At 44.4% G+C, this 27,905-nt stretch overlaps 2 protein-coding genes across 4 annotated transcripts in view; one reads left to right on the top strand and one right to left on the bottom strand.

Annotated features, from left to right (window-relative positions):
- fam49a (family with sequence similarity 49 member A) overlaps nt 1-14,782 on the top strand; it is a 55,527-nt gene extending 40,745 nt beyond the window's left edge. Inside the window, exons 2-12 of one of the 3 annotated variants that reach the window (XM_079996718.1) lie at nt 311-390; nt 749-828; nt 2,761-2,882; nt 8,999-9,104; nt 9,438-9,574; nt 10,605-10,682; nt 10,865-10,981; nt 11,616-11,695; nt 11,926-12,052; nt 12,144-12,214; nt 12,407-14,782. In XM_079996718.1, coding sequence (XP_079852844.1) covers nt 756-828; nt 2,761-2,882; nt 8,999-9,104; nt 9,438-9,574; nt 10,605-10,682; nt 10,865-10,981; nt 11,616-11,695; nt 11,926-12,052; nt 12,144-12,214; nt 12,407-12,470 — 975 coding nt within the window. In that variant the 5' untranslated portion in view covers nt 311-390; nt 749-755 and the 3' untranslated portion in view covers nt 12,471-14,782. Of the gene's footprint in view, nt 1-310; nt 391-558; nt 622-748; nt 829-2,760; nt 2,883-8,998; nt 9,105-9,437; nt 9,575-10,604; nt 10,683-10,864; nt 10,982-11,615; nt 11,696-11,925; nt 12,053-12,143; nt 12,215-12,406 lie in introns of those variants that run through there. The other 2 variants (XM_079996716.1, XM_079996717.1) reach the window with 2 other exon arrangements.
- A 711-nt stretch (nt 14,783-15,493) lies between these two features.
- On the bottom strand, nt 15,494-24,714 carry fbxo16 (F-box protein 16; the record flags this gene model as incomplete). The annotated part of the gene is given in 7 exon segments (XM_079996605.1): nt 15,494-15,561; nt 15,669-15,705; nt 15,709-15,889; nt 17,689-17,876; nt 23,620-23,761; nt 23,763-23,947; nt 24,658-24,714. Coding segments are annotated over 7 exon segments (858 nt in total).
- Nucleotides 24,715-27,905: the final 3,191 nt, after the last annotated feature.

Below are 27,905 nucleotides of genomic sequence, written 5' to 3'. Positions count from 1 at the left end.
TAATCAATGCTGGTTTATCTGTTTTATAGATTTGATCAAAAATATAAACAACAACCGAAAGAAAATTCAAAGGGACATGAAGCTGAATGTGCTTTTGTATTTAAAAAAAAAAATGAATCAATGGATCGCTTCAGAACAAAAAGAAAACAACCTGTCAGGGATGCTTGATTATATTGTGACTCAATAACTGTCTGAAATGCATTTATTTAGGTTTTTTTTCATGAATTTAATTTTGTATTATTCTAAATGTTTGGTAAATCTTATGTTTGGTATGTGTGTATTTATTTCATCACTGTATTTTGACCATCAGGTTTGCTGGAATGGGTAACCTGCTAAAAGTCCTAACAAGGGACATAGAGAACTATCCACACTTTTTCCTGGACTTCGAAAGTAAGTCTGGCGACGGATTCCAAGAGTGTGTGTGTGTGTGTGTGTGTGTGGGGCGGGGGGATTCCTGATTAATGCTTATCGAGACCCCCCCGCCCCCCCACCCCCCCAGTGGTTTCTTCCAGCAGGTGGTTTGCTCCGCTGTTGACCGCTCCCGGCGACAAAGGAGTGCACTCGATCTTCTCTCACTCTCTTCTTCTTTTCGTCTTTCAAGGCCTCCTGCTCACCTTTCAGGTCTACTGTTCCGCCTGTTTCTGTTTCTGATAACTCATGGATGACTGTTATTTATTAACACCCTGTGCACCTGTCTCTCTCTTCTCTCTCTTCTCTTTCTCTCTCTCTCTCTCTCTCTCTCTTGCAGAGACCAAATGGGGAATCTGTTAAAAGTGCTCACTTGCACTGAACTTGAACAGGGGCCAAACTTTTTCCTTGACTTTGAAAGTGAGCACTGCTTCTGCCTGCCTTACCTCCTGGCTTTCCTTTTCTTATTTCCCCTTCCTCTCATTCTTGTGCTTTTTTTTTTTTTTAACTATTATTCCTTGTTTATAACCAAGGTCAGGGGTCATTCCCCTCTGTCAGCCTTCCACCACAGAACAAATTCTATTGTTGTCTCTGAAGGATCTTTTTAAAAATTCATGATTGATTCTAGCAGTTGCTATTTGTATTACTCATGGCTTTGGTCTTTTCTCATGGCTGCATATTAATTGACTTAATTGCGATTGGAAGTGGAGACGACCCCTGACCCGGTGTTCCCAATTAATACAGACCGCTTGGCATGTCCGAGTATGTCTACTAACCATGTCAGAGTTAATTGCTGCCATCTAACCAACATTTGTCTTGCTTATCTTAATTTAACTTATATTTATTGTGTCGTTTTGATTTTACATCCCTTTCATTTCTTTGCTTGTGCTGCTACACATAGTCTGTCATTCAAGTGTGATATTTATATTCTTTATTTTTTGTAATTTGGCTCATATTCATTGTGATACAATTCTGAAAGTCATTTCCTCTGCAGGCTCTCACGAGACTCACCTAATAGAGCAGAGCTGCTCACACATTGAATATTTCTCTGGCCTTTGTATAAAAATATCCAACGCACGCCATACTGGAATTTCAAATTCTCCTAACAACACTAGCCTTCTGCTCTGGTTGTCACAGGAAGGTTTTGAAATGCAAAATAGATCCTGACACAGAATATTAATTTCAAATGATGTCCTGTATTTGTCTATTCAATGCAATTTATGTGCTAGTCAAAATGCACACAACGTTTCTGTCCTGCAGAAACCTCGCTGTTTTGTTTTTTTACATTATTACATCGAGAAGACAAAGTAAAAATATTTACTTTGACACCAAAGGAATACAATTCTGATAAAGACATAAAAATGTTGATGCATTTCAGAAAGCTAATAAAGCAAATTCAAACATTTGCATTCATTAATTTTGGGCAATTGTTAACATCGTTTTTGTTTTGAGCCGTGATGGATAACGTCAGGGGTTTTGGCATTTGTTTTCTGTAATTGATACACGTGTCGCCATATGAGTTCCGTAACAGTCAACCACCAAACTGTAAAATCCCCCCCCCCCCCAAAAAATGTTAAACTACCAATCATAATCACAAAAGAAAAACCCTTCTTTGAAAACCGACTATAAGATAATTATCTAGCTCGAGCCATAGTTTGTTCACAGTATCTTGTCTCACTCAGGCTGTTCGTTCAGTAACCTACCATGTTTATTTATCATGTAGAAAAAGTTTTGTTTCCAGACATGTAACATCAAGAGATAAAAACCTGCGCATCAAAGAAACACCAGAGAGTGTTTGAATTGTCCTCGTCCTATTTTAGAGTGACTTTCCTTCGTATTGACCTGTACAGCAGCGACAATTTACTGATAGCAGACAAGCTTTTGTATCCGTCTCTCTCGTGCTATTTGTGGAAACCCGTCGGCGCTATGTGTAAATTCAGACTCGTTGGTGAGAGCAGGAAGTGGAGGCCTCCCTTCCCGGAATCCATTAGAGCGGCTCTTTTTAATCTAATGCTGCCATGAAGAGTAAATGCATTAAAGTCTTCAAAGTGAATCCTGGACTCCAAGTGTTCCTGACTATATTCACTAGAGTACTCTTCTCAAATTGACACAGTATATAGAAGGTGGTAGGTGAATTACAATTTCAGATGAGGTTTCAAGAACAAAGGCCCCCTAGGAAGCTAGTGGTTGACGGTTCAGGGACTAAAATGTGTCTATAATGGCCAAAACTTGAACCTTTCAGAAAATCTTTACAACCCTGTATTTTTTAGTATTTTATTAGCCAAGTAGCTATCTACTAAAGCGCGTGTGTGTGTGTGTGTGTGTGTGTGTGTGTGTGTGTGTGTGTGTTAGATGCCCAGCCGACGGAGGGTGAGCGTGAGGTGTGGAACCAGGTGAACACTGTCCTCCAGGACTCCGAGAGCATCCTGACCGGCCTGCAGGCATACAAGGGAGCCGGGCAGGAGATCAGAGATGTAGGCCACACACACTCTTCAATACCGATTCAAACACACACACAAAGACTTTGAGAGACAAGACAATTCATGTTGTTATATTTTCCACTTAATGTTAAATCCATATTCTGTCTGTACAAATTGATGCCTGTATCTATTATTTAACAATTGTAGATGTGTTCCATATAGGTGGAGCATGTATAATGTGGTATGCAATTTGCGGTGTAAACCTTTGAGGAATGCATTGACAATAGTATATTTTCCATAGAGAGGGTCTGGATTTTTCACTATACACATTTCTCCCACCGAAACAATCAGCCGATGAAAGTGACTACTATTTCCTGACTCACTTTCTGACTGTTGAAGCGTATGCATGTGTGCTTTTATTTTGAAAGGGGGGTCAAAAAGATATTGCACATATTGCACCCAAGATTATATCATTCTATTTAAAATATACAAAGTAAAAGGAGAAGATGGGGAATTTAAAGACAACGCAAGACGGAACCGCTGCACTGCTAAACCAGAAAGCTTAGCTAACTAAGCATGTGCACTTTTACTTTGAAAACCAAAAAGCTCAGCTAACTGGACCCTCCAGAACAGAACAAGCTAGGGCTGCTACCCACAGAAGTGTATAAAAGACATTGGGAAACTTATGCATGTTTTTCACTGTTCTTCGCTGCTGATGTTTGGTGAGTCCGATCCACTCGGACATTAATGACTGTCACTCTGCTCTACAAATTCCTGTAATTATAAACCATAGACCGAAATTACGTAACATACAGGAATCTAAACAACTTACTACCGGTTCGGACTCAAACTCTCAGTACCTCGCAAAGCCATGCACCCAGAACAATAAAAATGTCTCTATTAAACGTAAGGTCACTAACTAACAAGTCATTTTTAGTTAATGAGCTTGTAAGTACTCATAACCTGGATTTCGCTCTATTATCTGAGACCTGGCTGGATAGAAATGGCTCAGTCGCACTCATTGAGACAGCACCTCCTCATTTCAAGTTCATCCAAGCCACTAGAGCTGACCAGAGAGGCGGTGGAATAGCTGCTGTCTTCTCTGATATCTAAACCTGCAAGGAAATCCTCCTCGGAGAATTCACGTCTTTTGAACACCTTGCTATATCTAAAAACTGCAGTGCTCCAATTTTAATCATCGCTGTCTATCGGCCACCAAAATCTAAATGTGGCTTTCTTGATGAATTCTATGAGCTACTGTCCAAGGTCTCCACTGATAATGATTGTGTAATTATCTCAGGTGATTTTAAGATTCATGTTGACAATTACATTACATTACATTTAGTCATTTAGCAGACGCTTTTATCCAAAGCGACTTACAATTATTCAAACACCGACGGACGCAGCCATCAGGAGCAATTAGGGGTTAAGTGTCTTGCTCAAGGACACTACAGCATGCTAGCAGGAGGAGCCTGGGATCCAACCAGCAACCTTTAGATCACTAGACCACCAGCTCTACCGCCTGAGCTACCATCCCCGACAATCAAACAGACCCAGATGCTCAACACTTCATTAGCCTATTAGAGGCATTTGACCTCACTCAGCATGTTTCTGAACCCACCCACAATATGGGGCATACTCTGGGCTTAGTCATATCAAAAGGACTAAATATCACTGTAACCTATGTCATGGATGTTGCTATTTCAGATCACTGTTGCATTTACTTTGACGTGTCTGCTCTTCCTGTACAACAGAGGGTTACCCGAACAATTTAAAAAACGTATCATTAACAATAATGCCATTGAAACTTTTAAGAGAATTGTAAATTAGTTACCGCTGTTCAAGGCATCATCAACTGAGGATCCTATGAAAAACTTTTAACTCCAAAATACAAAACATCATTGATAAGATTGCGCCTGTTAAAACTAAAAACATAGAAAAACAAAAAGCCCCCTGGAGAAATGGAGCAGTTATTACACAGCTTTAGAGAGAGTGTCGCCAGGTAGAACGAAAATGTAGAAAGACAAATCTTCATGTTCATCATGAAATTTACAAGGATAGACTCAATCGATACAATATAGAAATTAAACAGGCCAGACAGTCTTTCTTCTCTAAAATCATTAATGAAAACCTCAACAATAGTCAAGTGCTCTTCTTCACTGTTGATCCACTTATTAATCCACCATCTACAACCCGGTCAGATGCTCTCCACTGAAAAATGTGAGAAGTTCGCTACATTCTTCAGTAACAAAATGATAGCTATCAGACAGAATATTAGTGCCTCAACATCCAGAAATGAACCTACCCTTCAGTTCCCCAGTAATATGACTGCTGCCATGTCTCATTTCGTCCACTTAGACATAAAGCGACTGAACGATATTGTTGGTCAGCTCAGGTCCTCCACCTGCTGCATGGACCCCCTCCCAACATTTTTTAAAACCGTTTTTAACTGCCTAGCACATGAGGTATTAGAAATTTTAAATGGCTCTCTTCAATCAGGTTTATTCCCTGCAGCATTTAAAACAGCTGTCATTAAACCTCTCCTGAAGAAGAGTAATCCTGATGCAACAGTTATTGCCAACTACAGGCCCATTTCCAACCTGCCGTTCCTCAGCAAAATACTTGAAAAAACAGTTTCCCTTCAGCTTTACAACTATCTAACCTCAAACAGCCTTTTAGACACCCTTCAATCTGGCTTTCGACCTCACCATAGCACAGAAACAGCACTTATTAAAGTTCTGAACGATCTACACATAAACACTGATGCAAAAAAACTATCTGTTCTTCTGCTCCTGGATCTCAGGGCTGCCTTAGACACTGTTGACCATCAGATTTTATTAGCGAGATTACAGAAATGGGTTGGCCTATCTGGCCCAGTTCTAAATTGGTTCAAAACCTACCTACAGAACAGGCAGTTCTTCGTGTCCATTGGAGATTTTGTGTCAAAGAAAGTGTATATTGTAAGTGGAGTGCCCCAAGGCTTGATTCTGGGACCATTATTGTTTAACCTCTATATGCTTCCACTGGCACATATTGTAAAGAAAACAAAATAAATTACCATAATTATGTAGATCCTTCCCCACTGTACATATCCCTATCTCCTGATGATCTACTCCCCATACAATCCCTCACTCAGTGTATTAATGATATTAATGCATTGATGTCAAAGAACTTTTTACAACTGACCAAGGACAAAACAGAAATACTCATTGCACTTTGGTGCAAAGGCTCAAAGACAGAAAAGGCAGTTTATCTTAGTTCTCTGTCCCTGGAGAGCAAAAATTAAGCCATAAAATCTGGGTGTAATCATAGATGGCGATCTACCTTTTAAGAGCTGTATAAATCAAATCACAAAATCAGCCTTCTACAATCCAAAAATCATTTCAAAATTAAGAGGCTTCCTGTCAAAAGCAGACTCCGAAAAGTTAATCCATACATTCATAACGAGTAGATTGGACTACTGTAATGGCCTACTCACCGGCCTCCCGAAATCAGCTGTGCAGCGACTACAGTTAATCCAAAATGTGGCTGCACGCGTTCTCACTGGGCCAAAAATGTTTGAACATATCACACCTGTTCTTAGATCTCTACATTGGCTCCCCGTCAAAACTAGAATTGATTTTAAGATTCTGCTACTTGTATATAAAGCTATAAATGGCCTTGCACCTCAGTATACAAAATAAATGCTAATTATACACCAACCAGCAAGAACTCTCAGGTCCACAGGCAGTGGTCTTTTAACTATCCCTCGTACCAACTCTAAAGCAGGAGAAGCTGCTTTCTGTATATATGCCCCAAGTAAATGGAACACCCTGCCGAGGGACCTGAGAGAGGCCCCCACACTGAATACTTTTAAAAGCAGGTTAAAAACCTTGCTGTTCACCACAGTCTATGACTGACTGACTGACTGACGTCTGCCTGTCTGTCCACTGTCTGTCTGTCTGTCTGTCTGTCTGTCTGTGTTACTGGTGCTGGTGCTGTGGCTGCTGCTAACCTTATACCTAAACTTGCTTACCTAATGGCTAAAATTAAGCATCTCTAACCCTATACCCTAACTTAAACACCTCTAACCTTATACCTCAACTTAACCGTCTCTAACCTGAGTGACTTCTCCGGTTCCGGTGAGAGCTACCACTTCCGGATCCGGTGACGTCTTTGCGTGTGCATTGCTGTTGTTTTTTGTTGCTGCTGCTGGAGTTGATGTTGCTGCCGCTGTTTTTGTTTTGTGGCTGCTGCTGCTATTTCTCTTGCTGTTGTAGTTTCTGTTGTGATATCACAAGAAGCACACCCTTCATAAGAAGGGTGTGTTTTTGGAGAGATAGTCAAAAGGATCTCCCTCCAGAGGTCAGAATGAAAAACTTGACCTGTAATTTAGGGATGCTAATTAAAGGACCGTGACTGGATTAAGATGAGACGGTGCACACAGTTGACGTCTGACGTCTTTGCTGTGTGTTACTTTGTTGAGATGAGATGGTACACAATGCTGACTCAATACAAATGAGGAGATTTCTGGTTCCGGTGAGAGCTACCACTTCCGGTTCCGGTGACGTCGTCGCTTGTGGGCTGTTGCTGCTACTATTGCTGCTGCTGTTTTCTGTTGCTGCTATTGTTTCTGCTGGTATTGTCATTGCTGCTGCTAACCTTATACCTAAACTTAACCATCCACTGTGACTGGATTAAGATGAGATTGTGCACACAGTTGAAATCTCAGTGGTGAGGGCTGCCAATTCCGATTCCGGTGACATCTTTGCTGTGCGTTGCTTCCCTGAGAACTGTTGACTCAATACAGATGAGATTTCTGGTTCCGGTGAGAGCTACCACCTCCGGTTCCGGTGACGTCTTCACTTGTGCGCTGTGCTGCTGCTGTTGCTGCTGTTTTTGCTGCTGCTTTTGTTGCTGCTGGTACAGTAGCCGCTAGTGTTGTTATTACTGCTTGTGGTGTTGTTGGTGCTGCTAACCTTATAACGAAACTGGTGTTGTCGTTGCTGCTGCTAACCTTATACCTAAACTTAACCATCTCTGACCCTATTCCTTAACCTAATCATCTCGAACTTCATACCTAAACATAACAATCCCTAAACTTATACCTAAACTTAACCATCTCTAACCTTATACCCTAATTTAAATATCTCTGACTTTGTACCTCAACTCAACATCTCTAACCTGAGTGACTTTTCAGGTTCCGGTGAGAGCTACCACTTCCGGTTCCGGTGAGGTCTTTGCGTGTGTGTTGCTGTTGTTGATCCTGCTTTGGTTTTGCTGTTGTTGCTGCTGCTGTTGATGCTGCTGCTATTTATGTTGCTGTGGTTGTTTCTGTTGTGATGTTACAGTTAGAGTATCATAAGAAGGGTGTGTTTTCAAGTCAAAGGATTCAAAAGGATCTCCCTCCAGAGGTCTGATTGAAAACTTGACCTGTAACTTAGGGACGCTAATTAAAGGACCGTGACTGGATTACGATGAGATGGTGCACACAGTTGAAATTTTCTTTTCCGGTGAGGGCTACCACTTCCGGTTCCGGTGACGTCTTTGCTGTGCTTTACTTCGTTGAGATGAGATGGTACACACTGTTGACTCAATACAGATGAGGACATTTCTGGTTCCAGTGAGAGCTACCACTTCCGGTCCCGGTGACGTCTTCGCTTCTGCACTGTTGCTGTTGCTGCTGTTGTCTGCTGCTGGTATTGTCACTGCTGGTGTTGTCGTTGCTGCTGCTGCTGGTGCTGTTTTTGGTGCTGCTAACCTTATACCTTAACAGGTGTTGTCGTTGCTGCTGCTAACCTTATACCTAAACTTAACTCTCGCTTACCTTATACCTCAACTTAACGTACCCTTATACCTCAACTTAACCATCTCTAACCTGAGTGACCTTTCCGGTTCCGGTGAGAGCAACCACTTCCAGTTCTGGTGACGTCTTTGCACCGGTCACCTTTGAGACCGACTGACAACTATGTTCTCGCTTTCTTTTTTGTATTTCTCTGTAAAGCGCATTGTGTTGCCCTGGTATGAAATGCGCTATATAAGTAAAGTGTGACTTGACTTGACTTGACTCTCTCAGTAAACGCTTTCCAATCAACAAGACCATTTGGTGTGCTGATTGATGGGTTTCAATGCTTGGAGACTCCTTCCCTCCATCTTGGTTTTTTATATTCCGTCTGTGTGTCCCCGTCCAGGCCATCCAGAACCCCACTGACATGCTGTTGCAGGATCGAGCCTGGAACTCCGTCTGCCCCCTCGTTATCCGGCTCAAGAAGTTCTATGGCTTTTCACTCCGACTAGGTAACAAACACAGACACCCAGACCAAGTGTGGTTCTGATATTCATGAAACCTGTTTAAAAATAAATATATTCATGTCAGCAACCTCTCAAACTTTAGTCTTTTTGTTGAGACCTATTCTTGAGCACCCAGATTTTGCTTTTTTTTATGGCTGTTTATAATCTTTTGAATACATATTTTTCTGTCATGTTTTCCAAATTCAAGAAAAACTCAACTTTATAAGGAAGGCGTTTTATTTTGTCCTTTTATTTCGCGGATAGGTACGTTTGCACGGTAGAGAAATGCAGCAAAACCGGTCCGGCATGTTGTAGCATCTCTCCTTTCTCTCTCTCCAGAGAAAGCTCTGCAGAGTTTGCTGGAGAACCTGACGTGTCCGCCGTACACGCCCACGCAGCACCTGGAGCGGGAACAGGCTCTCGCCAAACAGTTTGCAGAGATCCTTCACTTCACTCTGCGCTTTGATGAACTCAAGGTCCGTGAAGAATTCACATCATATTCATATCCACAGTCAGCATCGCACAGCCCCCCCCCCCCCCTCACTCACCTTGGATCACTCATGTTTCTGATCTAAGCCCCTTTCCCACATGGAATCCATAACATTGCTAGATAAAAAATATCTGGCAAGGACAGTAGGTAGTCATTCCCACTTTGGCCTCCTTTATGGAGAAGTTCCGCATTTAGTTGTTCCCACATTGGATGACTGTTATGGATACGTAATAGGTTAGGGTTAGTGCTTCATGTCCAGTGTCGACGCGATCGTTTGGACAATCTGTCTGCAGCGAACATACAATTTTAATCAATTTTTTATTTATTTTTTCCTGGCTCTCAGGGACCAGCACTCACCCAATGTTATTAAATCAGTCTGATCATTTTCAACCTGTCCTACAGTCTGTGTCCAGAAGAAGGAACTTTCTCCAGAAGGGCAGCCAGAGGGGAATACTTCCTGAACTGACTCACACCATATAGTGCCCCTCTCCATCTCTAACTCTAAAAGACACATCTAGGTTCTTGGTGACATTTTTAAGAAACATAAAGACCTGTCTCTGTAGAGACTTGACTTGTTTCAGTTTCCTGTCTTTGCAGTGGAGCTCCATGGTTCGGATCGGATTTGCCATTTTTCAAAAGAAAAAATCTTCCCCAATACAAAAGAAAATTAAATAAATGTTCGTAAAAACCCCACTATTTGTGCTTTGCCGGTATTCAAATTCAGCTCCACCACGACTTTACGTGCTTGTCCCGGCAATGTTACTTCTTCCATTCACACACACTTCCATTCACAGCTGTACCGGCATTTTCCAGTAAATACTAGGTCAAGAGTGGGGAAATTTATGGAACATCGACACTGGCTCCTTTTCCCACATTACGCCAATACGGAACATTGCCAGTGGATTTATGGCTTTCAGTGCAAGTGGGAAAGGGGCTTAACATTGTAATTCTCTTATATAATAGAGGCAACTGCATTTAATAATTTTGGTGATTTTCTGTATTATTTTTTTCCTTAGATGAGGACACCTGCTATTCAGAATGACTTCAGCTACTACAGACGAACCATCAGTCGAAACAGGATAAACAACATGAACGTGAGTTGATCATAAATTGGGGGTGGGGAGTTAAATAAATGTAATTATTGTACTTCACTTCTTTGCCCCCTACAGCAACTAAATACAAACAAAATTTGTATGTAGAATTGTACCGGAATGCAGCTTGTACAATTTCCTCTCTGCCGTTGCTTCCCCTGTGCTGTTTGCCTCCGTGTCTACAGTTGGACATCGAAAAGGAGGTCAACAACGAGATGGCCAACCGCATGTCTCTGTTCTACGCTGAGGCCACGCCTATGCTGAAAACACTCAGCACGGCCACAACAAACTTTGTGACGGAGGTGAGGGCTGAAGAAAACAAATCCGCCCGACATCAGTAAATCAGTTTCAAAGATTATTTTTTTTTTCGTGTGCGAATCGTTATGAGAGCCCACTGTTATGCAAAGCAACTGTTAGGAGGCAGAGAAAATGAAGACTAGGTAGGGGGCAACCACGTTTTCAAAATAAGAGTCTTAACTGACAGAACTGAAAACATCAAAACAACTCAGACGAGGCAATAAGCAATAAACCGAAATAAATACTCAATAAGTACAAATTAAAATATGAACTTGGGTTGACGCAAAACGTTCTGGAGAGTAAACAGCTCAGTCAGTGCTGGAACATGCGAGCTTCGCTGAGAGTGCCCTCCAGTGGCCAGGTCAATAGTTACTCTCTTTCCAGCTAAGGTCAAGCAGTTTGATATTTCACTCTTTCTGAATGGACAATCTTGTGGACGTTGTTGAGGATGTTTATGGTGTGAACTTCCTGCACAGCGCACACAGTCTTTTATTTATGTATTTCTCAAAGAAAGACTCAACTTGCAAGAAATCGACTTGGATATTAAGTGTTTTCTGGATCAATTGAAATCCACAAAGTCTGATTTAAAACATAAACGTATTTGTAAAAGCACAATTTAACTGTTATGCCTATCTGCAGAACAAGACTCTTCCTCTGGAGAACACGACGGACTGTCTGAGCACCATGGCCAGCATCTGCAAGGTCATGCTGGAGACACCGTGAGTCCCCACGCCATAATACATGATGGTTACTATGGTTACCCTGCTTACAACACCTCTATGAAAATGGTCCATTGTCAATTTTGTGTGAATTGACTGAAATGAATTTCCCTCTGTCACACTTTGAGGTTTTTAACTCAATGAAAAGTCTTAAAAATATGTTGATGTTTTGCGATGCCTTCTTTATCTTCCACCCTCCTTTGATCCAACTGTGGGTGTTTCATCTCCAGGGACTACACGAGCCGATTCAGCAGCGAGGACACGCTGCTGTTCTGCATGAGGGTCATGGTGGGAGTCATTATCCTGTACGACCACGTTCACCCCAACGGAGCCTTCAACAAGTCGTCCAAAATAGATGTGAGACATGCACACACACGGACAGAAAGAAAGGCAGTGGTTCTGCAGCATTTTATTTTTTTCCAACGCTCCGTTTCCTTCCTCCCCTCAGATGAAAGGCTGCATAAAGGTCCTAAAGGATCAGCCAGCGGAAACTGTAGAAGGTCTGCTCAATGCCCTCAAGTAGGTTCTCTTGCAACTTATATCATGATATAAGGACTAAAGAAGGAGTGTGTCTGTCCCCTGGTCCTCACTACATATCCCGGTCCTGGCGAGGCTGTTTGGAAGCACTTGGATGTTTGTCACCTTAATATTGACAAACATTGTTTCCACCCTCCACTCTAATCACCAATACTATGGTTTGTCTCCCTCCAGATTCACCACGAAACACCTGAACGACGAGTCCACCCCCAAGAACATCCGAGCGATGCTCCAGTAATATTTGCTCTTTTCTTTTGATGAATATGAAGAGGATCAATGTGCTGACTTCACAAAAAGATGTATATGTTTACATTATTTAAAAAAAAAAAAAAAGACTTGTTTTTAATACGCGTTTGTATTTGCCTAGCCATTCCCTCCCAAGATACTGACACCCAACAGGTCGGTGACCTTTTAAATTTGCAAACCACAACACAAATTGCCTTTAGTGTTTAACGAATGATGAAAAGCACAGGCCTACAGCCTTATATGTCGCAGCTTAGAAAAATGCCGCTTGGTAATGGTTTCTCTACCCAGAGACAAGAAAAAGCAGCAGAAAAAAACATCAAGCTCGAGACTTTTTTAATTTCAATGTCTTCAATGTATTTTTCTTCCGAGTTGAGGGCTTTTTCCCCCCCGAGCTGTGAGCGTCTCATGGAAACATTGACCTTGTTGGCAACATTTCAAAACGGTGAAATCTGCATTGTTTTTCAACCTTCTGGCAGATTTTATTTGGTTCTTTAACTTAAGATTCTGCGTTTGAATTGAGATGGTAAAAATAAGATGTTTTCAGGACGTGACAGTCTTTGGGGGTTTCTTTTGGGGTTTTTTTGCCTTTTCCTTATCAGCTCTGGTAGCAGAAGAGGAACCGGTTTGATTTCCCGGGTGAATTACAAAAAGGTTATTTCTAATTTCTCAAAAAGTTTATAGTTTTCTTCATTCGGTTTGTCCGTAATGTAAGTGCGAACTCCAATCTAAATCCAGTTTATCCACTGAAGTAAAAAAAAAAAAAGAAAATAAAAGTAAATGTTATGGTTAAATGATCCTGCTGCCTTGCTTTGGAAGTGTTCTCAAGGAAATCGATGCTGACGCAGAACAAATCAACCAACCAAATGTTTTTTTATTAATTATTGTACCGTAAAGTTTGGAATGGAAGTTGCCGCTCGTCATGTGTGAAATGAGTTTATTGTTCTTGTTTTTTTGGGGGGATTTTTTTTCTGTGTGGCTTTTGTATCTACTATAAAATCTTTTTTTTTTTAAAGCAAAAAAAAAAAAAAAAAGCTTTAATTCTGAATACATTTTTTTTGTTCTTTTTTTATGGAGTGGGAGTAGAAAGCTTTTTCCATCTCAGGTGCCACCGTTCTAACTCTGATCTGCAATTCCACCGTTTACCTTAAATAGACCATGGGATGACCCACCTGGGGATGAATCGCAAGGTTTGTTGCTGTTTCATTCTATAATTCCCAATAGTTGTAATGAAAAAAAGACAAAACGTGCTTGTTCCCCAGCTCAATAACTCTACAGTAAAGGCGTTGATGTTGCATTAAATAATATTGTTGTTTAATAGCAAACCAGTTGTCCAAAAACAAAATATTGTCATATTTAGGGAGATTTCTATGCCAGAGATATTTAGTAGTCTTCCCAATAGTCATCTCTGCTTCTATTAGGGTTTTTTTGTTTGTCTTTTTATCCTATCACCAAAGGGCCATTATATACATACCGTATATGATACTGATAATGAGTTAATTTTGAGCCATACAGTTGTCCATACAATATGCCTGGTTTTTTGTTACATGGATAACCTTGATTTGAATAAAGCAGCCAGTGCCCCAAAATGTATAGAAACTGACCAAACTAACTTTCAGACAATCTAAATATGAATGATTCCTTTATTCCCATTTGGGTTTTTTTAGATGTTGCACTTCAGACAATAAAGGGCAAATGCCGAGACAATGGCTTAAAAATCTCTAATTAAGTAGGTAGCATCTTATCTGGATAAATGTCAACAGGATTTGATCAGAACCGACCCTTTGTCATAATCTGTAATACCAGAGGGGGGTAGGGAGTCCAGCCTCCTAATAGCAGATTGGCAGTGGAGGTTACAGAAACACTGGATTTAACCCCGTTCCAAATGTTCCAGCTTTAATTTGGGGACTTTTTACGCACCCGGAAGAAAAACAAAATGTATTAAACCAGGATTAGAAATCCACTGGATTGCTGTATTTTAGGTATTAGTCCCCGGGTATCTGAGGTAGTTTTAAAAACGAGGCCACAAATTGCAATTGAGGTTTGTGGTTTGTATCACATTGGGGTTTTTGGGGAGGTTTTTTTTCCATCTCTAAGACCAGATTCAATTATTTTCGAGTTGCTTTGTTATGTTGAACGTCCTCAAGTTGTACAGGAGCATACACCCTCCAGCCTTTTGACCTCTCTACTCACATAAACATTAAGTACTAACTCACTGGGTATGTGCTCTTCGTTTAGATAAGTTCATTGATATGTGTTTGTTTGATCCTCTTGTATTTAGTAGTAATATATTATTACAACTGTGTGAGCCATACTTTGGGTTTGTTCGAATATAATGTTTTTTTGTTTTTATATATATATATATATATATATATATATATATATATATATATATATATATATATATATATATATATATATATATATATATATATATATATAAAAGCAATGATTAAATAAGGAAGTTAGATGTACATATGACATTGACATTGTGCGTGAACTGACTGACCTGGTTTCAGTGTTGACCCCTGTGTTGGAATAAATGTGGGCAGCACAAAAATATATGACCCAATATTGGATTGGTTGTATTCAAATAATATAAGTATCTGAGCACTGGTGGTTTGCTACTCAGTTCCAAATATTTATTGTAATAACTAATTCATCGTAATCTAATTCCTCATTACATGAAGCGTTCTCTTTGTACCCAAGATATGCTACAGTACCATGTGTTGTATGCGAGTGACGGCGTCTCAGTTTAACTTTAAACCCTTTGTTTTTATTGTTGAGCTCTGGTTCAATGTTGACATTTTGCCTTGACTTTGTATTGCATTTTGAATGGGGTATGTGAATTGAATTAAAGGTGGTACATTTCTTAAAGAGACTGGGTTTGTTCCAGGTGGATTTATTTACTCTAAACACTGGCAAGGGGGCTTTTTTTTTATTGAAAGGTACAAACGACGAACAAACACCAATGTCTGGCCATTTTACCATAGTAAAAATCGTAGAGTTCGTAGAGTGTCATGCACTTCCACATTCCTCCTGATGGTTGTTCATGGGTTTGATGTTGGCTACGTCCAAGGTTGACTCTGGAACAGTGGTACACCTGGGAGGAACGACTTATATATATAGGAATTCCAAAAGAAAGAAACGATCCAAGAATCGTTCTGAATGTAGCTGCATTTAAAAACCTTACTGGGAGTGTTGCGGTGCGAGCGCTGGGCCGCCCTCAGTCACTCGGCGCTCAGCCTCGGCACGGCCGACCTCACCAGCCAGGGGCGTATCCCAGCATTCCACTGGGCCGTTCGCACCAGCCCGGCAGTGACTTCCACGGTAACGAGTTGGTGCGGGTCGGGCACGGCCGAGTCTCGGCGGGGTCGGTTTGGGTGGAGGTGATGAGGAGGAGAGAAGGAGGGCCTGGAGGTTTGCAGCTAGAGTCGAGGTTCAGAGAGAAGGACATCTAAGAGAGATGAAAAGACATTCCAAAAAATATTTAAAGGTGCAGCGTGTAGAATATAGCAGCATCAAGTGTTGAAGTTGTGGATTGCAACAAACTGAATACCCCTCCCCATGGCGGTGCAACTTGGCGGCCTCCATGGAAGAGACAGTGGCTGCAAGAAACGTAAAAGGCCTTCTCTAGAGCCAGTAGTTGGTTTGTCCGTTCTGGGCTACTGTAGAAGAAACATGGTGGGACCACATGGTGGCCTCCGTGAAGTGTCCCCGAGGGGCGCGTCGAGCGAGCCTGTGGAGGCTCCTGCTGGCGCGTCGAAAGCCCACCCGCAGAGCCCAGACAGGGGATGGGGTCTGGTGCCTCTGGACCGTCTCTGTAACTATAAAGGGCTCATTCTAAGGTAACGGCAACACCACAATTCTTATTTTCATGGGATCATACACAAATTAAAACATATTTATGAATATTATATTCCATTTCTGCTGAGTCTGCTCCGTAAATTCTGCACACTGCACCTTTAAAATGTAATTTTATCTTAATTTCCCAGCGGTATCTTCCAAAATGATGCATGCAGCTACTACAATGTGTGGCAATATTTAGGCAACATTTTACCAAGACTGAGCTCAATGAATATTGGATGAGGCGTCTCATGTTTAAGTCTGCACCCCCCCCCCCCCCCCCCCCAAAAAAAAATACAACCCTCTGCCTCTTTTTAACTCCTCTGTCACCTTCAGCACTAACGTGTGTGTGTGCGTGCGTGCGCACATGCGTGCACGCAGGCTGCTCCATTATGCATGATGCCTTGCGGTAGTGCGACCTCTGGAGAATTCCTTGCATTTATTGTCTCCCTTTGAGTTGGGCTGCAGGGTCACCACTAACACTCATGTTGTGATGATGGCGGCTGCGTGCTTTACCAGCGACTTGGCTTTGCGTAGTTTGTAACTGGCCTCAGACAGCGTTTTTGGTTTCACTGATGTTGGCTTTCGCAATGTTACCAGTGGAACTTCTGCTCCTTGGTTGCCTGGAGAAATTATATGGAGAACCTCAACACCATGATATGGTGGTGAGGTTAGACAAGAGAATTAAATAAGCAATTAAGAGACATTGCCATAAAATGCATGAGATTTCCCATTATATTTGGATGGATTGGATGGGTCTAGATTTTATATTCTTTTTTTGATTCGATTTTAGAGTAGGCCTATGTGTGTTTGTAGTTGGCTCTTGACAGACAGTATGCAAATTGTTGTTAAGTATGAGTTTTATGAGCGATGCAGCAATGTTTCCAATGTGACTCATTAAAGTGGTAATCCGTCAGATTACTTTGTTTTAAAAAAATCTAATATTTGATACTTTGTTCAGCTTTACAAGAAACAGCCATTCAATGTATTTGCGTTACGCATGTGTTCCTATATATTGTTTCCATTGTTGGTGGCGGGGGATTCTTTCCCGGCAAGAATGCAAAGATCAGGCACTCGCAAGAAGTGAAAGGTAGTCGCTGTGAATTTGATAGAGCAGCGTAGCTATTTGTGGTCAGCAGACTGCCTGCATATGTTGAAAATTACAAAAAAGAACAGCCCCTTAAGATGAAAACATATCCCCACCACCTCAAGGGAAAAAAACAGCAAAGCTTACATTTAAGAAGATAATGCAACTATGCGTTAAAATTATGCCTTGGAATCTGAGAAACTCAAAGACGACAGTTAAAGGTTTAGGATCTAATCCGAACGTGAGGCCCGCAGCTGGATGCGGGGGAAGCCGGCCTTACGCCTGTCGGGCCTGCTCCATGGGGTCCAGGTTGGCCAGGTAGTTGAAGCGCAGGGTGTCTTTGGGGCGTCGATCAGCATCTCTCCACGGAGGCGGCTTCCCCAAACCTGGCAAGCCCGAACCTCTGCAGGTTCCTCTGGAGCGCTGGGGGCGCGGGCACGCAGGGCAGCTCCCCGAGGGAGGCTTGTTCTGTGGGGTCAGGGGTCACACCGCCCTCTGGGTGTGGATGTGCAAAAAAAAAAAAAAAAACATTAACGGTGATTTCTAGAAATCGCAAAACTTTTCTTCATGTCGATTTTCTTAAGTATGGTTTTAATTGCTATGATTCCTTTTAAGTTAGTTTTTCACCCTGATAAATTGTATTATTCTTTCTTTTAATGTGATTTATTTCTCTTTATGTTTCTATCTCTCTTCTTTTTTTATTTTGTCTTTATTTTTTATCTTTTGTTGATCTGTCTCCACTGCAAATTTTCTGAAGAGCACTTTTAAAACTTTTAAAGACATCATTAGTTTTATTGTTATCAGATTATTATTATATATTTTTCATTTTCAAGATGAGATATGATCAAATAAAATTACATTTTATTTATCCCCATGAGGAAATCAGGGCGCCGCAGCAGTAATGCAAGTTGAGAAAAGAATAAGAAAATAAGATGGAGACAAAAATAAATCATATGTAAGAGCAAGTAAAGTAAAACAAAAATATTATTTTATTATCATCATCATTATTATTATTAATAATAATAATAATAATAATAGCAGTTTTACCAGCAAATTATCATTAATGAAATATTAATATTAATATTAATATTAATAATATTAATATTGTCATGATCTCCGCCTTCTTCTACTTCCCCTCCCTCTCCTTACCTGTCCCATTAGTCCAACTCCAGTCACCTGTGCACACAGCTGTTCCAGATCTGTAATCTAACCACTATATAAGCCTCTCTCACCAGTCACCCATTGCCAGATTGTCTTCGATGCTTGCACCAGACTCTCCAGCGTTCGCCGGACTGATTCCCCGCTACCGACTCTGCCTCGCTCTGACCACGTATCCTGCCTGCGCCTGTCTTCTGTCTGCACTCCTCGTTATCGAACCTGCCTGTCCCCGACGATGTATCCTGCCTGCTCCCTGCCTGTCTTCAGTCTGCTCTACAAATAAAAGACATGACCAAATATCCCTGCCTGTCTTTGTGCTGCAATTGGGTCCTAACCACACCTGTTACAGTACAATCTGGCCAACAATGGACCCAGCACACAACCCCGAGTTGCTGGCACGCCTGGGAAGGGTGGAGTCACAGCTCCAAAACCAGGAGGCTGTCCTAGCCTCCACCTCAGCGGACGTTCGGCTAGCAGCGGCTAGCCAGGAGCAAGGGCTCATATGCTAACTGCCCAGGTCCAGCAGCTCGCCATCGCTCTTGGTCAGTTCATCCCACCGCCTGCTTCCCCAAACCCACCTCCACCTGCACCCGCCCAGCCTGGGTACTCCCTGGAGCACCGGGTGGGGGTTCCAGAACGCTACGCCGGAGACACAGACGGCTGTAGTCCGTTCATTACGAACTGTTCCATCCTCTTCGCTCTGCAGCCCCACACCTTCGCCTCCGAGGAAGCCAGGGTGGCGTTCACCGTAAATCACCTGACGGCCGAGTGGGAATGACGAACACCAGCCTGCTCCTCCTTCCACGCCTTCGCCGCTGAGCTCCGCAAGGTGTTCGGGGTGACATCACGAGGTCCCGATGCTGCTGGTGGTCTCCTGGGTCTCAGTCAAGGGTCCCCCTCCGTGGTCGATTACGCGACCGACTTCCGCACCCAGGCTCGACTGAGCGAGTGGAACCCGGCAGCCCAGATTGACGCGTTCCTGATGGGATTAGCAGAGTACGTGAAGGATGAGCTAGTTTCCCACGACCTGCCCACCTCTCTTGATGGCATCATTGAGTTTGCTTCCCGTATCGACCAACGCATCAAAGGCGCATCAAAGGCGTCAAAGGCAAATGGAGCGCCGCCCAGCAACCCGTCTTCCAGGTTCCTCCGGGCCGCCAGCTCTTCCGGCCCGTCAACCCACGAGTGAGGCCCCTCCCATGCGGGTTGGCCGGTCCAGCCTCACCCCAGAGGAGAAGGAGAGACGCCAGGTGGGGAACCTTTGCCTCTACTGCAGTCTAGCTGGACACTACATTTCCGGGTGTCCGGTAAAAGGGCCGAGCTCGCCAGTGAGGGAGGAGGTCCTGGTGAGCCACACCTCCAAATCCCCCTCCAACCTACGCCCCCTCTGCCAGGCTCGGCTGCTCCTGCCCCAAGGCTCACATTCCCTCGCCATACTTATTGACTCTGGTTCCGATGTTAACATCATCGACGATAACCTAGCACGGCAGCCGGGTGTTAGTCGAGTTCTCCTGTCTTCTCCGGTACCTGCCACTGCTCTGGATGGCCGCCTCCTGGGGACAGTCACTCCGTGGGGTCCAGGTGCCCATCCGCATGCTCCTGTCCGGCAACCACCACGAGACGATACAGTTCTGCATCCTGCACTCACCTCGTCACCCTATCCTCCTGGGGTTCCCCTGGCTCCAGCGTCACAACCCACACCTCGACTGGACCACAGGGGCTATTCTGGGATGGAGTCCTGCGTGCCATCAGGTCTGCCTGAAGCAAGTAGCCGCACCTCAGCCACCCAACAGCTCCAGCTCCGCACCGACATGTTGCGGGTCCCCGCCGAGTACCTCGACTTCAGGGAGGTCTTCAGCAAGGCCAAGGCGACATCCCTTCCCAGGCTGTACGATATTGCCATCGACCTCCAGCCCGGCTCCACCCCCCCCAGAGGCCGCCTGTACTCCCTGTCCGCCCCGGAGAGAGAGGTCATGGACACCTATATTAACGATGCCCTGGCGGCGGGCATCATCCGTCTCTCCTTATCCCCGGCGGGGGCGGGCTTCTTCTTCGTGGAGAAGAAGGACAAGTCACTTCGCCCCTGTATTGACTATCGCGGTCTCAACGACATTACGGTCAAGAACCGCTATCCCCTGCCCCTCATCTCATCAGCCTTCAAACTCCTGGAGGGGGCCACGGTGTTCACCAAGCTTGACCTACGCAAATCCTACCATCTGGTCTGGGTTCGAGAGGGGGACGAATGGAAGACGGCGTTCAACACTCCCTCTGGTCACTACGAATATCTGGTGATGCCCTTTGGTCTCACCAACGCCCCCGCCGTCTTCCAGGCCCTGGTCAATGCTCAGGGACATGCTCAACAAATTCGTCTTCGTGTACCTCGACGACATCCTGATCTTCTCCAGATCCCAAGCTGAGCACGTCCACCACGTCCAGACAGTCCTGCAGAGCCTCCTGGAGAACTCACTTTTTGTGAAGGCGGAGAAGTGTGAGTTTCACGTCCCGTCCGTCTCCTTCCTGGGGTACGTCGTAGGGAGGGGGACCATCCAGATGGACTCCACTAAGGTCACCACCTGGCCCGCCCCGGACACCCGCAAACAACTCCAGCGCTTCCTCGATTTTGCCAACTTCTATCGGAGGTTCATCCGAGGCTACAGCACGGTGGCTGCCCCCCTCACAGCCCTAACTTCCTCCAAGGTGCCGTTTCGGTGGTCTGCTGCCGCCAACGACGCCTTCCTGGCCCTGAAGGCACGGTTCACTTCAGCCCCCATTCTGGTATTGCCTGACCCCGAACGGCAGTTTGTAGTGGAAGTGGACGCCTCCGACGTGGGAGTCGGAGCTGTTCTGTCCCAGAGAACCGCCTCCGACCAGAAGCTTCATCCCTGCGCCTTCTTCTCCAGGCGTTTATCCCATGCCGAGAGGAACTACGACATCGGGAATAGGGAGCTTCTCGCCGTCAAATTGGCCCTGGAGGAGTGGCGACACTGGCTAGAGGGAACCCAGCTGCCGTTCCTGGTGTGGACCGACCACAAGAACCTGGAGTATATCCAGTCCGCCAGGAGACTGAACTCCCGTCAGGCCCGTTGGGCGCTCTTCCTAACAAGGTTCAATTTCTCCCTCTCCTATCGGCCGGGGTCACGCAATATCAAACCTACCGCCCTGTCCCGGCAGTTCCAGGAGGAGGAGGAAGAAGCTGCTGACCCTGACACCATTCTACCGTCCTCCCGTCTAGTTGCCACACTCACCTGGGAGGTGGCAGAGAAGGTCAGAGCCGCCGCCCAGGACCAACCTGGACCCAGCGCATGTCCGCCTGACCGTCTGTTCGTCCTGCCTGACCTCCGGTCCGAGGTTCTCCAGTGGGCCCACAACTCCCGACTCACCTGCTACCGGGGATCCAGCGGACGAAGGAGGTCGTCCAGCGTTGCTTCTGGTGGCCCTCCCTGGGTGAGGATGTCCGAGGGTTCGTCAATGCCTGCCCCACCTGTAACCAGCACAAACCCTCTCTTCTTGCTCCTGCTGGTCTCCTACACCCACTGCCGGTTCCTCATCGCCCCTGGTCTCTCATCTCCGTGGACTTCGTTACCAGTCTGCCACCGTCTAGCGGCAACACTACCATCCTGACCGTGGTGGACCGGTTTAGCAAGATGGCTCACTTTGTGTCTCTACCGAAGCTCCCTTCGGCCAAGGGCACCGCCAGGCTATTAATGTACCACGTCGTCCGCCTCCATGGCATCCCGGTAGATGTTGTATCCGACCGGGGTCCCCAGTTCGCCTCTGTTTTTTGGAGGGAGTTCTGTGCGCTCCTGGGGGCCACCGTCAGCCTCTCTTCAGGGTACCACCCCCAGTCCAACGGCCAAACAGAGCGGTAGAACCAGGAGATGGAGACGGCCCTTCGCTGCATGACATCACAACACCCGTTGTCCTGGTCTGAGCAGCTTTTGTGGGTGGAATATGCCCACAACACCCTGACCAGTTCGGCCACAGGCCTCTCCCCCTTCCAGTGCGCCTACGGCTTCCAACCGCCTCTGTTCCCGGCCCTTGAGAAGGAGGCTTCCTGCCCGTCCGTCCAGGCCTTCATTCACCGCTGCCGCAGGACCTGGACCCGGGCCGCCCTCCTCCGAGCCGCTGGCCGCAACGCCTCTGCCGCCAACCGTCGCCTCTCCCAGGCCCCGGAGTACCAGCCGGGCCAGAAGGTCTGGCTCTCCACCCGGGACCTCCCCCTGAAGGTGGACTCTTAAGAAGCTGGCTCATCGGTTCATCGGCCCATTCAAGATCGAGAAGGTCATCAACCCGGTGGCAGTGCAGCTCAGGCTCCCTGGGTCCATGTGCATCCATCCCACCTTCCACGTGTCCAAGGTCAAGCCAGTCTGGGAGAGTGCTCTGGTCCCCTGGGCGCCTCCTCTGCGCTGCATTGACGGGGGTCCTGCCTTCTCTGTCCGCCGTCTCCTACGTTCCCGCCGGTGTGGGAGAGGCCTGCAGTACCTGGTGGATTGGGAGGGTTACGGCCCGGAGGAGAGGTCCTGGGTCCCTGCGAGGCACATTCTGGACCACACCCTCATCAGGAGGTTCCATCAGCGCCATCCTGACCAGCCCTCCAGACCGGGTCAACCCTCCCGACCGCAGACCCCACCATCTCTCTTGTCTGCGTCCCCCAGACCGTGGCCCATTTAGCAGAGGACGAGGAGATGGACGGGGTCTGCAAGTACTCCGATGAGGATCACGTGGCCCATTTAGCGGAGGACGTGGAGATGAACGGGGTCTCCGACGAGCGCTCCTGCCTGCCACTCCGCCTGTCTTCTGTCTGCACTCCTCGTTATCGAACCTGCCTGTCCCCGACGATGTATCCTGCCTGCCCCCTGCCTGTCTTCTGTCTGCTCTACAAATAAAAGACATTACCAAATATCCCTGCCTGTCTTTGTGCTGCAATTGGGTCCTAACCACACCCGTTACAAATATTAATAGAAATATTAAAATGTATTTATGTTTTTTATTATTAATAATAATAATATTATTATTATTATTATTATTAATAATAATAATTTGCTGCTAAAACTGCTCTTCTTCCTCCCTGGGGTCTCCCACAGCGGAGCCTCTGGACCGTCTCTATGTAGTGCCTTTTCCAGACGCTCTGCTCAAACAGCGTTGGGGAGAAGTCGATGCACCATCCCAGACACAGACACTTGGGCATCCAGATGTACCCGAGCGCAGCGGCAGAGGCTGCGGGGGTCCAGGAAGGAGAAGACGTAGAGGGCCAGGACCCTCGGGAGCAGGCAGGTGAAGTCGGCTGCCTCTTTGAGGAGCTGCGGTTCCAGGGCATCACCCAGGAACCTGAACTGGCCAGCAGAGTAGTCCGAATGGAATTCCTGCAGCACCGACTTCCTCTAGCGGTTGGACCACTTGTCAAACTGAGCGGGAGGCGAGAGGAGGGAGAAGATTTATTGGGTTCCATCTTGTCCGGCCCTTTACAGACGGGTGGACACATGGACCCACACACACTTCAAAGAGTGCATGCATGTAGACACATACGGTGTATTACAAACAACACGTTGAAAGTTCCCACAAATAAGTGATGGGTAAATACGCGGAGTAATACAACAAGGGTAGATTAATTACTCATCGAGAGAGTGATAATATATTTTTTAAGATTAATTTTAAAAGATTCAATTGATCTGATATTTACAACTGAACTAGTAAAATGCAATGCATACAGTATATGGTGCTCAATAAATATAAAGTGCAACTATAAGTGATCCATCTTGGGTTAAGAATCTGTGCTAAAATACTAGTATTTAATTGTCACTTCAACCTGTAACAATGAAAGAGAATACAGGTGAACACACACACACACACACACACACACACGCGCACACACACACACACACACACAAAATCCTTAGATTTACTATCACAGGTGTCTCATTGTCTTTCTCATTAACATAATGGTCACAATGTGTTATTTTACCCATTTTGCCAAAAGGATCTGTCGCTCTAAAAACACCTGAAGGAGTAAAAGGATGTAGTTATTATTGGGTGAAATGTCTTAAAGTAAGCGTCTGTCACACGAGGCTCCGTTGAGACGTTGTTGTGTTACATTGCTGTTGGAGAGCTGGTGGTTCAGCGGTGTCCAGGCGCTCATCCTGGTTTCCATCTTGGCCCCGATCACAGATGATCTGGGTTGTAAACGGCGTTGTTTTGCTCAACTGCTCAACAGTCAAAAAAAAATGTAAATAGACGGATACATACATACCAACACACACACACACACATATTGATATACATACTGATCATATTGATACATACATACATACATACATACATACATATTTCAGTGTCACAGAAGCTCGTGTAAAAATAGATAATAATAATAAGATAATACAAACAGAAACAGCCTTACCACACACACACACACACACACACACACACACATCATTGAACTGTATGAGTATCAAGATAGTCCACTAGACATTTATTTGTACCCAGATAATAATTTCCTCCTTACAGCCTCTTATAGCCCCTCTCATGGCCCTTTTCTCATTGATATTTATCTGATGCATTGAGCAAAACATATCTATTTTTTTTCGGTATATAATGTTTGTTTGTTTTTTAACCCGTTAAGTATTATTTTTTTATGCTGCTCGTCTGTTTGCAATCAAATGCACCAACTATTACCCAGACAAATTCCTTGTATACAAAAATTTGCTTGGCCCAACAAACAGACTGCGATCCTCATTGATCTCACCATTGTGTATCTGGAGCTAATGCAGAAACATAAAACCAATTAGAGTGTCAGGAGTCCGAGGCCATATCCCCAATCCTGGTCCCCAGGGCTCTTCTCTCACAGTTTGCTTGTTTCCATGGTGATGCTGAGTGTGCACGATTAACTGCACCCTGGCTCCACCATGTCACCACCATTTGTTGCTCACACACACACACACACACACACACACACACACAGGAGGGCGCTGTGAGACAGGTCAACACACACTGGGGTCCCAGCAAGGACGCCTGAAACTACTGCACTGCGCACATTTACATTTTGAAGTGCAAGTCCTTAAGATTCATTTGTCAAAACAAATCCCATCTTTACTACTTTATTTAGCTGTCACTCTTGTAAGAAACAGCGGTATTTATTGTATGTGTTGCTCTTTATGTGCTGTTTCCTTTGTTGGTGTCCACCTGGCGGGGTCCACCTTTCCCGGCAAGAATGCAACGATTGGGCATGTGTGCAAGAAATGGAAGGCAGAGCCGCTGTGAATTTGATGAAGCAGCTTAACTTGCTGTGGCCACTCTCCTGAAAAAAAAGGAAACCCTGACCACCTTAAGTGATTAAGAAAAAGTCATATTTTCGAGGAAAAGAAAGTGACCGTTTTAGAGCTAAAACATAATCAGTTCAGGGTATGCGGTCATGCGACCGTGCTGCAGTTGGTTTATAGCCTAGAGTCCGACTTTTACTTCTGGCGATTTCATTTACGCTTCAAAAATCATAGAAGTGGTTTCATTTGGGAAGATTATCTTGCTGAACAAAGCGAGTAAGTATCATAAACTTTTGACACAGAGCTTATTTTCTACAATAATCCAAAATCCAATGGAAAAATCCCATTGGCTTTTGGTCGAGGGAACCAAGGCAATGATGACTTGGCCTCCAAAAATACATCATCCCCACACCACTCTATTTGGCCCCCGAGGTGCAGGCTTCAATGTTGTGGAACACAGATGTAACGAGTCTTGATGATAACCCAAGTGTGTTCAGGCTGATTAGATCACGTTTTTCTCTGTTTTCTTAAGAAGAGGATGCTTTTTACATAATAGAAGACGCTTTCTCCGAGTGCGTATTCAACGTCACCGCCACTGAGCTTCCAATTTGTCATTTCATTTTGTGAGCTTACTTATTCTACAAAAGTGCGGAAAGTTCGAGTTTGAATAGTTTGCAAGAGCGCGAGTATAAACACAACAAGAGGCTGTAAAGGCAGAGTAGTGAGTACTGTAGATGCAGTCATTGTACGGCGTTTAATGTTCCCGACAACCTCTGTCATTTAAACACTTGTAAGCAACCGCCATTTTTTAAGACACGTAAAGGCTTCAAAATATGCGAATGGGGCCTGTCATAGAACAGGCTTCGAACCAAAAACCCATTCAAAAACCCATTCAAAAACCCATTGACTTTTTGACGAGGGAACCAGAAGTGCAGAAATGCTAATTAATTTCCAGGTTTTAGGACTCATTCCTGCACCTCCATATCTATCTTTTCATAATATATATATAATATATATATATATAAATCTACATCTATGCCAAAGCTGACGCTTTCAACGCAAAGCATCCCAATTGTTATGGATGTTTAACTTTAACTGCCCCAAGTACCACTGGAAAAGACTCCAGTGAGAGAGAGCGCTTCCATTTTCAGTAGTATGTTCCTGCAATAGAGGCTGCGGTTTCACCCCATAGTTTTAAAGGTTTAGGTATAATGTTAGATGGTTAAGTTTAGGTATACGGTTAGAGATGGTTAAGTTTAGGTATAATGTTATAGATAGTTAAGTTTAGATATAATATTAGATGGTTACGTTTAGGAATAAGTTTAGAGATTGTTAAGTTTAGGTATAATGTTAGAGATGGTTAAGTTTAGGAATAAGGTTAGAGATTGTTAAGTTTAGGTATAATGTTAGAGATTGTTAAGTTTAGGAATAAGGTTAGAGATGGTTAAGTTTAGGAATAAGGTTAGAGATTGTTAAGTTTAGGTATAATGTTAGAGATGGTTAAGTTTAGGAATAAGGTTAGAGATGGTTAAGTTTAGGGATAAGGTTAGAGATTGTTAAGTTTAGGAATAAGGTTAGAGATGGTTAAGTTTAGGGATAAGGTTAGAGATTGTTAAGTTTAGGAATAAGGTTAGAGATGGTTAAGTTTAGGGATAAGGTTAGAGATGGTTAAGTTTAGGGATAAGGTTAGAGATTGTTAAGTTTAGGAATAAGGTTAGAGATTGTTAAGTTTAGGAATAAGGTTAGAGATGGTTAAGTTTAGGTACAAGGTCAGAGATGGTAAAGTCTAGGTATAATGTTAGAGATAGTTAATGTGGTGTGGGGATGGTGTGGTTTGAGCAGCCACACCTGACCTGGATCTAGGTGATTGGGGTCAGAGTGGTCGGATACCTGTTACTTGTTGGTTGGTCTAACGAGCAGCAGGTAAAACTCCCATCCCCACACACACTCAGGAGAGGAGCCCTGTCATGACACATGTCTACCTGCTCCTGGCTAATTCCAACTCGCCCACTCTCTACAATAAACTGGTGTTTACAACCCACCGTCTTCTGTGTCTCTGGAGAAACTGGTCTCCGGCAGGGAAGGG

This window comes from Zeus faber, assembly GCF_960531495.2.
Source record: "Zeus faber genome assembly, chromosome: 2".
NCBI lineage: Eukaryota > Metazoa > Chordata > Actinopteri > Zeiformes > Zeidae > Zeus > Zeus faber.
The sequence above is the reverse complement of the archived record's forward strand: the minus strand, read 5'-3'. Positions and strand labels throughout refer to the sequence as shown.